This window comes from Lasiosphaeria miniovina, assembly GCF_030549165.1.
Source record: "Lasiosphaeria miniovina strain SMH2392-1A chromosome Unknown B0T26scaffold_6, whole genome shotgun sequence".
NCBI classification, from domain to species: domain Eukaryota; kingdom Fungi; phylum Ascomycota; class Sordariomycetes; order Sordariales; family Lasiosphaeriaceae; genus Lasiosphaeria; species Lasiosphaeria miniovina.
In genome coordinates this window covers 3703317-3719204 of record NW_026848225.1, presented here as the reverse complement: position 1 = coordinate 3719204, position 15888 = coordinate 3703317, and the positions used below count along the sequence as shown (strand labels likewise).

The 15888-nt window shown below is 54.2% G+C and overlaps 3 protein-coding genes across 3 annotated transcripts; 2 read left to right on the top strand and 1 right to left on the bottom strand.

The window, feature by feature from the left end:
- Window positions 1-2303: 2303 nt before the first annotated feature.
- Window positions 2304-2963, bottom strand: B0T26DRAFT_653437 (uncharacterized protein; the record flags this gene model as incomplete). Its single annotated transcript, XM_060438458.1, has 1 exon — window positions 2304-2963. A coding segment is annotated over one exon (660 nt), but the record flags the coding sequence as incomplete, so codon positions are not given.
- Window positions 2964-7184: 4221 nt separating this feature from the next.
- On the top strand, window positions 7185-9998 carry B0T26DRAFT_724017 (uncharacterized protein). The gene is made up of 4 exons (XM_060442656.1): window positions 7185-7750; window positions 7803-7954; window positions 8021-9269; window positions 9339-9998. Exons 1-4 carry the CDS (start codon window positions 7216-7218, stop codon window positions 9635-9637), a joined length of 2235 nt encoding a protein of 744 aa, XP_060293388.1. The 5' UTR covers window positions 7185-7215; the 3' UTR covers window positions 9638-9998.
- Window positions 9999-14058: 4060 nt separating this feature from the next.
- On the top strand, window positions 14059-15741 carry B0T26DRAFT_653476 (uncharacterized protein; the record flags this gene model as incomplete). Its single annotated transcript, XM_060438461.1, has 3 exons — window positions 14059-14489; window positions 14549-14636; window positions 14734-15741. 3 exons carry the CDS (start codon window positions 14059-14061, stop codon window positions 15739-15741), a joined length of 1527 nt encoding a protein of 508 aa, XP_060293387.1.
- Between the last annotated feature and the right edge of the window lie 147 nt (window positions 15742-15888).

Genomic DNA, 15888 nt, shown 5'->3' with positions numbered 1-15888 from the left:
CAGAAACATGGCGCACTGGGTTGGTGGGATTTATGGGGCTGCAACTGCATTCGGTAGCTACGAAAACTGGTAATTTCTCTATAACCTTCTTAAGAAGCAGTGCTTTTCCCCATACCTATGCTTTATCTGACAGGCAGCCATCACGTTAGCAAAGGGGAATTGTACGGTTCTTGGGGGTAGACAGGCCCCCCAATAGAGCTACTCAATAACAACGGGAATTAATGGCAAAAGAATAGCAAGATGTTGTACCCAAAGAGAAAAGAGCAAACACCAATACACCCCGCTGGACGGCTTAAAGGCTCGATTCAAATTATGCCGGGCCTTTCCATATGTAAGCCCCTGGATTGACCCAACCCCTGAGCGAGCTGAGCAAAATCAACAACGCACGCCCATACCACCCGGCACCCATAGCTACCTACCTAATTAACCACCCCTTTAACTGCCTCTGCTAGCAGCCGCCCGTCCTGACTAGACAAAAGGAAACACAAAGCAAATGCTGTCAAAGCCCATCCGCCGCTCCCTTCCACCACGCCCCCTTTGCAAGACCTTTTCCGGCAGGTCAAGCCAGTACACAAGTCCCTCGCACGCCGCCGCCGCCCGGGTAATCGCCACGTCCATATATTACAATCTCGACAGATGGCCTGGTCTTCACCAGCCAGCCAGCCAGCCAGCCAGCCTCAGCGCACCTAGCGCGCACACAGGCAGGCCCAGCCAGCACCAGAAAAAGACCAGCCCTTTCATTATGTACGTAATTATGCATCACCCGTCTCGCTCAGTCAAATAGCAGCAGCAGCGTGCCCCGCGAGTCAGCTGGGGTAGTACGCGGGCGGGCCGTCGGACTCGACGCTGATGACGCTGCGGGGCCGACCACTGCGGACCTGCTGGGTGCGCGAGCGCGCTATGGCGCGGGCCTCGGCGCGCGCCTGCCGCCGCACCGCGGCTGCTTTCGCCTCGGCGTCCTGCGCGTGCTGCGCCTCGGACCGCGCCAGCGCGAGCTCCAGCGCGATCGTCTCGGCGCGCTCGAGGTCTTCAGCCCGGAAGTGGCTGCCGTCTTTCATCTTCCCGCCGCCGCCGCTGCTGTTGCCCTTTTCGTCGTGGTGGTGGTGGCTGCTGCTGCTGCTGCTGCTGCTGCTGCCCTTCTCGGGGATCGGAGACGGCGGCATGTGTGCAAAGCCGCGCGCGAAGCGGGATTTGGCGAGCGATGGCCCGGCCGCTAGTTGGTACGGCCAGGTTGTCTCGCGTTTGGCTGAGGAGGAGGAGGAGGAGGAGGCTACGGGTGGAGAGGGTAGCGGGGATGTAGCTCGGCGCGCGTACCGGGCGGGAGAAGATGGCGGTGGCGGTGGCGGTGGGCTTGAGGAACGGGCTGGGTAGTAATGCCGAGGGAGAGGGCTCGCAGGACTTGCGGGATAGTGACGTCGGGAGGGAGGACTCTGCGGGTAGTAGTGGGAAGGCGGCGAGACCGGGGCCGGCGCGGGGGCTGGCGGCGGATAGTAGTGGGCCGGCGGCGGACGGTAGGCCGGCTGGTATGGATCGTCATAGTGGTCGAAAGGTCGCTTGAAAGGCGGCGGATACGGCGCGGGGTTCATCGTCGAGAGTAAGATCGGAGGTTGCGGCGGCGGGGCTGGCGGGGGCTGGGCCGCGCTCTTGGCTGCGGACTTGCGCCGGGCCAGCGCAAGCACGATGATCAAGTCTACGATCACCACGAGGACCACCAAGACCACCACGATAATCATCTCCATGGACAGGCTCCGCGCGGGAGCCGGCGTAGTGTCGGCTAGGCTGTCTTTGGCCTCGGGGGAGGTTACGGCAATTGTCTGGCCTGCGCTGTTGACGCTGACGATGGTGCTGCCCGCGATGCTGCTGATGCTGACGACTGTGGTTGTTTCGGGAGTCGTGCTTATCAGCGTGGTTGTCGCGGCGGTGGTGCTGACCAGAGTGGTTGTTGCGGCAGACGTGCTGACAACGGTAGTGGTGTCGGGACTGGTGCTGATGATTGATGTGGCGGTAGCGGTGTTGGCAACAGTTGTTGTTGCGGGGGTGGTGGTGAACACGGTCGTTGTGGAGGGAGAATCAGCCGCTGCTCCAGTGATCCAGGTTGTCCATGTAGTATCGATGTCGATATAGACCAGTTCGGTAAGAGAAGTATTTACCGTCGTAACTTCAACAGTGTTTGCGATTGACTTGCCACGCTCATCAATGGATACGACGTAGCTAACTGTTACTGTGACCGACCCATCTGCGACAGTAGATGTATGGCCACCGACGGTGTGGAGAGGCTCTGTGGGAAGTAATGGGTGAACATTCGTTGGACAACTGGTTCCTGTTGGAAACGCAAACATTACAGAGCCCCCCAAAGCCCTCTGGTTGTAGTCGGGGCCTGGGTCGGGGAAGAGTGTGTCTGCGTTCGCCACGGTGTCGCATTCATTGTAGATATTGGCTCTCAACATGTCGGGAAGGGCCACCCAGGCCTCCTGGCCCGACTGCACCGCTGAGCCGGTGTTCTCTTGGTTGGGGTTCTCCAGCGTCACAGGAGCGCAGATCATAAACATGCTGACCAGAGGACCAGCGCGGGGCAGCCTCGGGAAGAATGTCCACGCCAGAGTGCCATTACCTCCCGAGATATTGGCTGGGACTCTAAAGTCAAGAAGGAACTCCTGCGGGTCTGCCGTGTCATCACCGCTGCCGGGGCAGGCCCCTTCGAAGGATTTAAACACCTTGAACAAGCTCTCCGGTTTGGGGTTTCTGTCGTATGTAAAGGATATTTGGCAAGAGCCGCCGCCGTGTACCTTGGAGGCTTGGATTGCGACAGACTGATTTGAGCCAAGTTTGTACGTGTCGGGCACCAAATTTGCGTCCCACACAAATGACGTGTTGCCGTGGCATGGGTAATCACGGCGGACATCGTGAATCCCGTCCTGCCATACTTGGGGATCGACGGAGACGAAAGGGGCCGGCTTGACCATCACAAAGTCCCAGATGGCCGTGGAGCTGGCATCGTCGCGGGGGCTAATGTCTCGTCCGGGAAGGTAAGAGTCGGCGACGTTAGGATCCAAGCTATGGTTGCCCGAGTCTCTAGCAGTAGTTGACGCACCACCCAAAGCGACAGCAAGGGTGATGGCTGTCGTGAGCTGTAGCAGGAGCGCCATGATGTATTTGCTCTCGAAATGCATATCGCGTTGTGGTTCTCTGTGGGCGGCAGTGGTGGGTTAGAATTAGAACCCATGGCATTGGCGGAATGGTGCAGTTGGGTCAGAAAGCAAAGCAAACACGACCACAAATTCTCAGGGAGGTAAAGGCTCTTCTTATTAAGACCGGTGTTTTATAGACGAGTCATGGAGCACTAGAATGTGTCGCCTGCGACTGAGTGAAACACTGTTGCGGTCTTGGTCATGCAGAATATTATCAGACGCCTTCAAACAGGGACGGGGATGGAAAAGGAGGCGAGACGTGGCTTCGAAACAGAACCCAGTGACAGAATTAAGCCATAATTGTGCTGAGAAAGCAGGTGTTTAGGGCTGGTCCGGCTATCGGTGACTTGTCGACAGGGACTCGGAAGCGGAAGGCGCGTCTTGTTTGCTGTTGCGCAGGTAATTACTCGAATATTAGGTATTACCGGCTCCGTGACCCAGACGCTGCGATAGCCTGCACTATAATGAGCTGCAAAGAACTGCAATCAAATAAATTGCAGTAAGTCATCGGCTGTAAATGTAGCTCTGCGGCAGCTGCCACGGTTTGCTTCACTGGGTTTGCGCAGTCCGGCAATCGCTTGAGAAGGTTCATGACCACTTCTAAAACATTAGAATGGGCAAAAAGAAGGTCGTGGTGTGATGTAAGTGAGCGGTTGTATGACTGTTGGTTTAGATCGAATCTTCGTCTTCGCATGGTAGCGGAGAACGCGAGCTTATCCCTCACCCGAAACATTGCTTGAGCACTTGCTGCGCTGGAGATTCAGTTTCCCCAAGCAAGAGGCCAATGAAGCAGTCGCTCGAGGCGATAGTAGCTGGGCGGCAGTGAGATTTGCCCTTGGTTGTTTCTTCCATCATTAAATTTAGCAATTCGCCTAACCCATACCGCCTTGGAAGTTACACAGACAACCAGGTGTCGGCGCCTGGAGTGGTTTGCTCTCGCCAAAGGTTCCGTAATGCTCCAGAGGTTCAGACACACCCCAGACTCGATCACCACAGCACCGCACTTGCGACTAATTTATCAACAGCCAACCATGATATCAAGGTCTCTTGACATCAGCAAACGTAGTCGAAAACTGGCCAATCCTTGTGCGAGAAACTTTCGGCACCTTCACGGTAAAGTAGAAGAGACAGCCTCTCTACGCCACCTCCGGCTCGCAAGCTCGCCTACGGTGGCTCCGTTCAGCTGAATTAAACATCATAGCCAACATCAGCTTCAACATAATCTTCTGACAACTCGAATACATATTCCATCGCCATGGAGCCCCCCCTTGTCTCACCGATTGCACCTCGCACTAAACTCCGCCGCCTCGATGCCTCACCACTTGCTGCAGCGCACAGTCCCAAAATGAACCGCGGGCTGCATTCTTCTAGTACAGCTCTGGCCCGTGATTAAAGTTGACAGTGGCTTGAAGGGTCTTGAATTGTCTGTCCCCCTCCAATCTAATGATACAGGAAAGAAGGCCTTTTATGCTTCCAAGAAAAGGACAAAGGAAACCTAGTTCAACAGTCTGTTCAGTCGTACTACGTAAGGGACTCAGCCGTAGCAAGGGAGAAAAAAGCGGGCATTCGGAAGTCTGGGAGCCCGGAAAAAGGGATCATGGCTGAAAGTCACGAATGAAGGGATATGCAGTGTTTGGAGGGATATGTAGGTATGAGGTTTGACAATGTGGCTCAAAAGTGGCTCAAAAGTGGGCGACAGCAGCCGATTCAAAGTCGTCCTTGTCGAAAGGTGAGAGGGCTGGGAAAGCTTGACGTCGCCCAAAACAGAGTTGGCGAGGGGCGCAAATTCGGAATGTTTTGACGACCAGCGTTGATTGTTCGTCAGCAATGATGAGGCACCGAATCCTTGAAGCCACCTTTTGTTAGTTGACTGACAAAAACTTGGCCTGCCCAAAGCCTGCCCTGTACAAATTGTGTCTAGCGTCACACGTGGTCCCGAGCAGTTAGCCTAGCTCCCCCCTAAAAAAATAACGCGCACTGCAAACCAACCACACCACCATTTCAACTATCCACAACTCTACCAAATTACGCCCAAAATAGATAAAACCAATTGCAATTTAATGCCCTGTCATTGCTCCTTCTAATTCTATGCAGTCTTTAAAGATTTGAGGTATCTGGCTGATCCAGGCGTTAATTGTTTGTTGTTTGAGGTTTTCCAACCTTCTTCGACCAGCTCTTTAATAATATTATCCTCTCAACAAGGCCTTTTCTTGACATACTCCTTCGGCGCCTGCCACGCCTTCTCTATCGGTGAAAAGTCAGGTGACTAACTACAATTAAAGAAGCTTGTTAACCCGGCCTTTGTTTTCCACTCTTTGAAGATGTTGGCCTTTCCTGTGCCATGCCCAGAGTCATTATCTTCCTCAAGCACAAAGGAATACCCTGCTCGGAGCCACGAGCCAACAACAGGTTCCAGAATGGTATCTCGGTATACCTTCATTGTCATCTTCCCATTCGTATTAGTAGGAACATCATACCAAACTAATGGGCTCTTGAAATCGTAGCCAACGGCTCCCCAACAATGAAGCCTCTTTTGATTCTGTTCGGCCGGCTCCTCCTTTTCAAGTAAACAATCTGGGCAATAACGTTCCCAAGGACGGCGTATAACATGAACCTTTCCTTGAGACCCCAACCAAAGTGCGTTTCGTCAGAGAATCTAATGTGGTACCAGTCTTTTGGATCGGGGTACCGTTCGAGCATTGTGCGGGCGTAATCCAGCCTTCTTTCTTTGAGTCGAGGTGATGTGTACTTTTTCTCGCAAGCAATACACATCCAGAGATTAAAACCCTTGACGGCCTGCCTGACTATCTCCCCACAAATGTCGATATCGAGACCTGCTGCGGCAGGGAGAGCTGCCCAAGAGATGGTGCGTCCGTCAAAGCCGTTGTTGTCGATAAAGCTCTCAATCGTAGCCAAATGCTCGGCAGAAAGCTTCTTTTTCTGGCCCCGGGTATCTGGATAGGTAGAATGAAAGGTCTGAGCATCGTGTTCTCTGGGCTCCTTAAGGTATTTCCACCCAGCGGACTTGCCAATGCGGTGAAAGCGAAAGACATCTATATGGCTGTATTTGATGCCTTTTCGGTCGAGAAAATCGCAGGCGCCTTGAACTCTGGCCTTCTTTGGCGTCATGGCATGTGGAGCAGCCATCGCGCCGTTGTAAAGCTTCAATTTGCAATAGAATTCGAGCTAGAATGGCAATGCAAAGTTAAAATGTGTGATATTGAGATACTAGGAAATGGGGGCTTATTTTAGTGTGGGTGGGGCAGATAGGATTTGCAGTGCGCGTTATTTTTTTTTTGGGGGGGGGGGGGGAGCCTAGGCACTAGCTGGACCCACTTACGCCGCCCAGCTAGATCAGCCCCAGGCAATCGCCAATTGCCCAGTGCCAACGAGCCAACCTCAACGCGTGCCCTGCGCTCCGTTGGGCGACACTTTAAAGTCGCATCAGAACAGAGCTACGGATCCATACAGCCGAATACCACCTGGATGATTGCCGTTGGGCGTATTGGAGATGCCTCCTCTCTCTCCAGCAATGGCTGGACTGAATAAGCTCTCGGCGCCGTCGCCATCGTCTGCAGCGGCACAGCCAACGGTCCCGACAAATAGGCCAGGACGGAACGTCGGCATAAACAGCGGCACTGGCATGGCTCAGGCGAAACCCGGACAGCCAACGGTCTCGACAAATAGGCCAGGACGGAACGTCGGCATAAACAGCGGCACTGGCATGGCTCAGGCGAAACCCGGACAGCCAACGGTCCCGACAAAAAGGCCAGGACGGAACGTCGGCATAAACAGGGGCACTGGCATGGCTCAGGCGAAACCCGGACAGCCCTCGAAACTCGCAAAGGACCTACGTCCCGTCCTCACAATGAAAAACACCGGAGTCAGCCGCCCGTGGTTTCCCTTCTCCGCCCGCTCGCCGACGGAAGCGCAGCCAGGAAAGACACCCACCTCACGTTCAGGCACAGCCACAGCCACAGCCACAGCCACAGCCACAGCCACAGCCACAGCCACAGCCACGAGGAGCATGGACCCACAGCACTCGGCCCAGGCGACGACCCAAAATGGAAAGTCGTTCCACATGTCGTCAGACCCAAGTCGTGGATCGGGCCCGTCCACAGCGCGACTGCCGTCTCACTCGCAACAGGCGAGAGATTCTGGCTCAAAACCGAAACTTAGCATAAGCGAGACATATTGTCGAGTTAATAAGGCTACCGTTCGGACGTTAGAGGGCTTCTATTCCCCGCCTGCGCTCACAATCCCAGGCCAGACTCAGAGCACGGTTCGTTTGATCGACAATAATTCGGATTCTACTTTGTCTGGCCAGACTAAGATGGATGAATCCCATCCTAAAGCGGCTGCGCCCATCAGCCTTCCCGAATTACGCACGAACAGACCCAAGCCATCCGCCAGATTCAAAGATGGTGGCCTTAGAATTTGGAGTGATGACGATGACAGCTCTGCAAACCCCGAAGCCTCTGACCAAAACCCCAAGGCCTCTGACAAAGAGATTATTTCCATCACCATGGCTAACCCTAATCGTCCATACACGATGTGGCCTGGTAAGTCTTCGAGCTCCAAGCTAACCACTTCACCCTGCTTACCAGTCATTAGATCCCACGGGAACACTCACAGATACGTGCGGTACCCTGATTCCCGACGGCTACACTTTGGACGAAATGGTGGAAGATCGCCAGTGGATATGCCCCATCCGATCCTGTCGTCGGCTATACAGCTCGAGGCGCTACCTCGGTGGTCACTTCACGGTAGTTATGACCAATCCATCTCGCTTTCCTGTCCAGGCCAAATTCCTAACTGTCTGAGCGGAACAGATGCACCACTTAGACTGTCACTTAAACGATAATCTGGATGGTACATTTTCCATATTACCCCCCGTCAGCACGTCGACCAAAAAACATGCCCTTCCCAAGGTAGTCTCGCGTGATCCTTTAAACCAAGAGTCTCTGGCTAGCCCTAAGGTGCCCGTTCATCCAAAGGGGCGCAGGATTACCTGGATTAGCGTCACGCCGGATGCCACTACGCCAGATGCTGTCGAACCTGAAGAACCTGAGACGTCAAGCCTTTCGCCAGGCGAGAGTCCTCATGGTAAAGACATTGTGAAATGGATCCCACCGCCAATTCAAACCAACCAGCACTCTAACGATGAAGCAAGGGTGCAACAACCAAAGCAAGCCGCCAAGCACCTCGATGGTAAAGCAAGTGTAAAACCAGCCGCTGCCTCAATGCAAGCAACCACCGTGGTTCGCCCTGAATTGGTTGATCGCGAGGCCGATCTATGGACGTACTTATGTTGCTGCGTCGGCAGGATATTACCGATACCTGGCAATGAAAACATGAGGTGTCTTCTCAGCCACCCACGAGTCCGTGATATTCATCAAAACTTGCAACAAGGCCGACTGAGAGATCTCGACATCAAGCAGCTCATGGCTCTAGCTATACAGGCCACGGGTACTGAGGTCAAGAGGGCGTGCACACATTGCCGTCGCAAGGGTGGAACATGGGACATCTGTGTAAATGCACCCCCAGGCGTCGACCTGAGGGAAACACTGTCGACCTCTTGCCGTTGCTGCGCAAACTGCCTTTTAAATGCCATACCGAGCCAATGCAGCGTCAAGAATGTAAGCAAGGGCTTGCTCGTCTCAGTTTCGGACCAACGGAGTAGGCGGCCTCGTCGCCCTGACGCCACAGTCTATGACGAAGAAGGGGAGGATGAAATCTCGCAATTATTGCCCGACGCTACCGAGGACGAGAACGACGGTGATAATGAATACGACGGCATGTTACTGCGGCGATCCAAGAGACGGGCCTCGAGAGAAGGCATGGGACCACCGACTAAGCGGAAGGCGGCCGCATTGATGACTCCCAGCCGCCGTAGAGAGGCTCGGTCATCGATGAATGCGAACGCAAAAACCCGTCGCGAACTTCGGCGAGCATCAAAGGCAGACAGCAGCCAGTCCTTGGTCACGTTGCCCGTGAGAGTACCGGTGATATCGCAAGACGTCCTTGAGATGGAGGACTGGGAGACCGGTGCCGGACGGATCGCAGACAAGGCACAAACCAGTACGTTGGCTATTTGGCAGTTCCCGCTTGAAACCCGATGCGGAATTCTCAGCTAACAATTCGTTCCAGATGTCGCCTTTTCCACCGCATACCTGTCTACAAACCAGGTCGTTCGAGTTGCCGATAACGTGACGTTCCTGACGGCCATCGTGGCGTCTGGCACCACACACCGCTTCACGGCGGACGCGGGCAAGATCCGCGTCTGCACCGTGGCCAAGGGCAAGGTTCGAGTCGAAGTCGCCGGCGAGCCGCAGTTTACCGTTGGCCCGCGCGGCATGTTCCGCATCAACCGCGGCACGGCGTGCTCTGTGCAGAACTGGTGTTATGTTGATGCTATCCTACAGGTCACGGCCGTGAAGCAGCCCTGACGCGTATGTCATGCCATATCTGTGCTGTTTTTGACGGAGGAGTGCGTGTTAGAGTAGAGGAGATGATTGCGGGAATGGGAATAACTGGTGAGTAGTGCGGGATCATTTGGGGAAAATATGGAGTTGTAATGTTAATAAATCTCGTCTTAGCAATGTATGTCTATGGCTTTATAGTCGTCGGGGCAACCTGCACTGCGTACAATCCTCAATCCTATCCATGGGCCGGGATGTTTGTCAATTAGCGGGGGACTTTCCAAGATTTGCCAGGCCCCGCTATTTATTTGGTGGGATACTATAGCATTCAATCTGCCGAAGTACCACGCCAACAAACATTCAGGGATTGGAGAGTACTGAATGGAACAGTGTGTTCATTTTAAACCACCATGACTTGTTTCTCTGTGGATAACGTGTGTGATAAGCGAGATGAACAGACAAGCGAGTTGAACAATTTCCACAACCTCACCACAACTACCCTCAATTACACAACCACAACACTAGGAAATAACAATAACTGAATCGGAAACAGATGAATCAGACGATTCTGCAGCCTCCTTGCACGTACGTGCATTATGGCCAGGCTTGCCGCATACGCCACAGCATCGAATCTTCGTACGAGACCCCCCTGCACCACCACCATTTTGTCGTGTTTCCTGGACCAACTGCCCACCCACAGCCTTCTGATCCAGTAGATCCTGTGCCTCTTGTACAGTAAGTGATCCTCCAAGCCGAACACGTGTTTTCTTGGCTCTCCGTCGCTTACTAAGCCCCTCATTGGCCTTCCGAAGTGCTGAGACCTCTGTACGCAAAAGAGCCACCTCGTGCATCATAGCCATCGTACCTTTAGCTAATCGATCCACAGCAGTCAGCATTGGTGTTGGAGAGCTGCCCTGATGGTTGGAAATTCGAGTTTTGATGAACGCTGACTGTGAGGCAGCCTCTCTCGGGTTTTGTGGCGTTTGGGAGACCCAAGGTAGCGATGTAGTTGGGCTTGTAGCTGGGGGTGTTGGAGTCCGAATACGCACATCCAGCTTGGATATCACCCTCTCTGGATCGTACGGCACAAGGCCGGCTCCAGCAAACCCCCCCTGGATATTCCTTTCCGTAACCGAAGCAAAAAACGCCTCTCTAAACCCACAAAGAAACTCCAGCTTGCTAATATGTGTGATGTTCATCCGCATCAGCTGCTCAATCTGACAGCCGTACGCCTTCTTCAACGGCCCAAAGCAACCAACATCCAATGGCTGAAGTAGGTGTGAAGAGTGCGGAGGCATACAGAGTGTGATGATGTTGTGCTCCCGGCAGTAAGTCTCGAATTCTTCGGAGTGGTGGCTATCGTGGCCGTCGAGAATTAACAGTCGGTATATTCCCTTCGTACGAGATGCTGTGTGGAAATCGAAGTGCCGAATCCAATCCATGCCTTTCTCATTAGTAGTCCAGCCATTGTCGGTTGTTGCGATACGCCAGGTACCCGGAAGGTTGCACTCTTGATACCAGTTAGCAAGGTGATATTGCCCAGCTAAGATAATGAATGGTGGGATAGTCCAGCCTAGAGCATTCACTCCTTGGATGACTGTAGCCCACTCTCGATTACCAGGCTGGGCTTGCTTAGCCCTACCACGGCCATCAGAGGTAGTAACTACCATAGCGGGGATGATAATGCCCATCATAAAGCCGGTCTCGTCGAAATTGTACAAATCTTCGTCAAGGATACCGTACTTGGCCTTCGTGTTGTGCACAAGCGCAAACCACTCGCGAATAACTTTTGGATCTTCGCATTTGGCCCTCTGGTAGTCGTATTTACGCGTAAAACGCGTCCGAAGTTCTGGCTGGCGCTTGACGAAGTTGTGAGCCCAGCGTGTACCGACAGAGGGCGCGTCGCGTTCGCGTAGCAATCGATTGGCCATATCTTCTACGTACGAAAGCCGGGGATGAAATGCGCGTGCACATAGCTCAATGATGTACTGAACAATCGTTTTCTCTTCCAAATTCGTAAGCTTACGCGAATTGGCTGGAGTATCACGTCGTGCAGGTTTGCCGTCGCGTCGGTTGCGTATAGTATTTACCGTGACTTGATATGTTGTTGCTGCAGCTCGAATACTGAGTTTTGGGTCGTTTTGAATAGCCCTGAGGGCCAAATTCACCCTAGCTTCGTATGAAGGAAGAGACATTTGAGTTTGTTGAGGAATTTGGTGTTTTGTAGAGAGGAGGCGCGTCGCGTCAAAAGTGTTCAACTCGCTTGTCTGTTCATCTCGCTTATCACACACGTTAGAGTATATAGACTTTTCAGAGAATTATCCTTGGGATTGGACAGCAGCTATTGGTAAGGGATTTCTGTGCAGGCCCATCTGGCATGCTTTTGGGACGGGACTACACGCACGAGGGAACGATCAACCCTGACTACGAGAACTGCATCTTCACCACTGTCGGACATGATTAGAGCTGTTGAAGCCTTGTAACTTGATATCCTGTTTGATGAGAGGAAGGTTTGCCAGATCAGACCCGTGACTCAAACGCTCTTGAGCAAATAGGAATTAGCTTTGAATATCATGTGTCTTATCGCAAGAAGGACTTCATCACGACGTTGATGAGTCCAGAGCAATGACTCCTGAAATTCTAGAAGAACGCAGGCTACGACGTGTTTTATTTAGGCGCTGAGTTTAGTCTTGTGAAGTTTCCTTTCGCTTTCAGGTTGCAGGATGAGCAGACTTGTATCTAGTAGGCTGCTGCGGCCAAGGAAAGTATTTGGGCAATTTGGGAATTGAATGGGAACTGGAAACAAAGAGCCGACGAGATAATTAATTACTTGGTTGTACCGTGTCATTTGCAGGCAATTAATAGAGGACCCAAGAAGAGCCAGGCAAGTAGTGGTGGTTTCGGGGAGTCGGGCCCCTCTGTCTCTACATTAGTCGGTGGTTCTGACTTGTTGTTGTCTGTAATGAGGCGGTAATGTGCGTGGCAAAGTTCCAGTTGCAAAAGTCCCGGATGCGGGGACATGCCGATCAAAAGAACTGTGCGCAAAAGGCCGAAGTGTCTCCTCCAATGCGTAATTCGAGCGTCTTCTGGCATTACGTATTTCGCTCCAGTTGCCAGCACAGCTTAGTAGGTGGCGTCGGTACCCGTGCCCCGCCCCTCTCCAAGTCCTGGTGAAGGTTATGGCCTCCGAAACCACGTACTCGCGCATCCTCCGTAACTTAGAGATATTGGAGTGCCTCTGATCATGTAGCCTGGTTAACCTGACTATATCGAGAAGTGTAGCCTCTGAAACATAAACGTATAGACTTATGTAGCCTGCACATGCACAACCTGAGATTTACGTGTGTACTGTACTTCGTGCATGCACAATTCCGAATAGGGGTGGGGCGTGGCGCTTTTCGGCCGTGTTGATTGGCTCCTTGGCGCTCGCACAGATTGCTCTTCTGGAGTGGCTTATGAAAATTATGCCCCGATTGGGACCAGCTTCATGCTGGGCTTTCATCTGCCATCCCTCTGTTCCAGCTGCATTGCAAATTCCCTCTTGCGTGGCCAAGCGCTTTAGGGCCTTGGGATTTTCTAGTTCATCATCGCTGTTGACTAGCGAATGCCATGCGGTCGGTTAGGTATCGGTCACATTCATTGGTGATTCCCCGAACCGAACTCTCTGCAAAAAAGCGCACGCCTGGGCTCTGGGGACAGTGGAGAGCAGTGGAGAGAGCAGTGCGTTCCAACTCGCTGGGATTAAGCCAAGGCCAACTATCAATCTTGGCGTCTTCAGCCCTCGGAGTGCCAAGGCACTTCCAATTGTTTGCCAGCCTCGACGTCCAATTGGAACGGCCGATGACTGCTTCTTTTCAGATCAGCAGAGCTGCGAGAATCCAGACCTCAAAGGCCACCGCTGCCCATATCTGCGTGCCAACCGCCTTTGTTGATGGCGCCTTTCAGGGCCTTGACGTGCTCCTGCACGGGTGCACACCACTTTCGAAAGCATCGGCCCCGGGCCCTGGAGAGGAGGTGGAACAAAGGATTGCCACCTCTCCCTCGTCTTGCCCCCAAAGTTCAAATCCCAAAACGGCGGGACGGCAAAGTGCGACAGTTCGGTCGATGTTGGTGCAAGATGAGGGCCGTGGCGCCGATGGCTGAAGCTCTGATGCAGACAGCCCTTGCACCCACCAGCAGCTCCAAGGCAAGGCACAGCAGGGCACCGTGGACGCCTCTGGACTCGGCGGGAGGGGGTCGATGTATGCTGAATGGATGCTGGGCGCACCCAATCCAATCTGGGCTGTGCCAAGCTAAGTGATGAGCTGGGAGGCGCCCTGTTATAACGAGTCAGACCGCACCCCGCGTGCGCGCAGCTGCCTGCATTCCTCCCCTTTGGTCTTGTTCGAGCTCTCCCGTTCTGTACCTGCCATCGCCGTCTAACTGCCGCAGAGCAGACCATCGGCGCAATGTTGCTCTCAGGTCAGAAGCACGGCTTCGCAACCGTCGTCGCCTGCATTCTCTGCTTCCTGGCTGGAACCGGTCTCGGCCAGCGGCCAGCAAACGCGTCGGTGTGTGACTATTACGCACAGAAACGGTCCGGCACAAACACCAGCGACTCGCAGCATGCCCTGGTCCGCCGCATCGTGTCGCTCGCCTTCGAGGGCGGATCCAAGCTCGAGGGCCTCCCGACACTGCTCACCGGCATCCTGAGGCCCGGCCGGATCAACGACGTCGACATCTCCTTGCAAACATACTTCAACGGGTCCAGGCCGTCCACCAACGTCAACAATGCCGGGATTGGCGTCAACTGGCTCGACGATGGAGGGACTGAGAAGCTGGCCACGTACCTCGCCGGCGATCAGGAGGATCTCGTCTTCAGCAACAGCACTAACCAATTGTACAGCCTCTTTCCCCTTAGTCTTTTGAGGTCGTGTGACTGACATGAGAAATCTGTAGCAAGCTATTTGGAAATTTTTTTGTCGTCTTCAGTCGTGTCTTTGGCTGCACTATCCCGTTCCAGTCTCTCCCAAACACGTCCGGCCCGGTGAGCTTTTTTTTTTCTTCTTTTCATCACTCATGCGTTTCGACTCCAATCTAAGGACCGCATGTTCGAAGAACAGACTCTAACCAAGTCACATTAGATATCACTTGCATACGCTCACAAATTCATGAACCTCGACTACAACCAGCTAAGCTACTTCATCACGCAGCTCACGCAAGCTGGCATGTTCTACGGCTTCTCGGCCCAGGATGCCGAGACGATCAAGACGAGCCTGAACGCGCGGTACAACGTGCGGTGCGCACCCGCCGTGACCTTCTCCCAGGGCGGCACACCCCAGCTCCTCAGTCTGTGCCAGAACCCGACGTGTCCGCTGGCGGCGCCCGTGAGTGACTGCGACGCCTACAACAACCTGACGGCAAACGGGGTGCAGAACAGCAACCCCACCAGCATTACGACATCCGCGACATCGTCGGCAACGAGCTCGACCTCGACCTCTTCCACACTAACCTCGTCGACCTCCACAGCTTCTACGACTGCGCCAGCTGCCGAGGCAAGCAAGAGCGACAGTAGTAGCAGCCTGAGTACAGGCACCATCGCGGGCGTCGCCGTCGGGGGTGCCGCGGTTCTCGTGCTCGCCTTGGCAGTACTGCTCTTCTTCTTCAAGCGGCGGCGCGGCAAGACACCGCCGTCAACTCCAGCCGCGCCTGCGAGCAGCACCGCGGACTGGGCAGCGGGTCAGCAGGCGTTCTCGACGCCAACGCTGCAGCCGGGATCGCCGTACTCTCAAAAGGGCCAGCACTTGTCGTACTACTCGCAAGGGACGGGCCCACCGCCGTCGCAGCAGGGCGACATCAGCCGCATCGGCAGCCCGCAGATGGTCCAGCACGGCAGCTGGCAGCACCCAGTGGAGATCGACACGTCGGACCACCACTTCACCGGGCCGCCTGTTGAGATAGACAGCAGCGCAAAAGCACCCACCCCGCAGCCGAGCCCGGGGCCCGATGGAGGACACCAACTTGGATATGGTGGAGGTCAAGGACCTGCGGCGCCGCAACAACCACAACAGGGGTATGGAGGACAACAGGGGTATGGAGGACACCAGGGAGAGGGCTACGGGTCCCAGTACCAGGCGTACCGCCCGCAGTAGTGGTAAACCACTAAGAAGTTGGCTGAGGATACATACCCCGGGGAGACTGAGCCGGATCAAAGACGGTGAAACGTTTTGTTATTTAGTTGTGGTTTTTAATTGGCGTGGCGTGGCGTGGCGTGGGCGCATGGCATCATCTCTCAGACT

What these genes read in the sequence shown, in the direction of transcription:
- B0T26DRAFT_724017 (XM_060442656.1), top strand. Translation starts at nt 7,216, where the DNA reads ATGGACCCACAGCACTCGGCCCAGGCGACGACCCAAAATGGAAAGTCG. An exon ending in TCCATACACGATGTGGCCTG is followed by an intron (nt 7,751 to 7,802) that starts GTAAGTCTTCGA and finishes ACCAGTCATTAG; the next exon opens with ATCCCACGGGAACACTCACA. An exon ending in ACCTCGGTGGTCACTTCACG is followed by an intron (nt 7,955 to 8,020) that starts GTAGTTATGACC and finishes TGAGCGGAACAG; the next exon opens with ATGCACCACTTAGACTGTCA.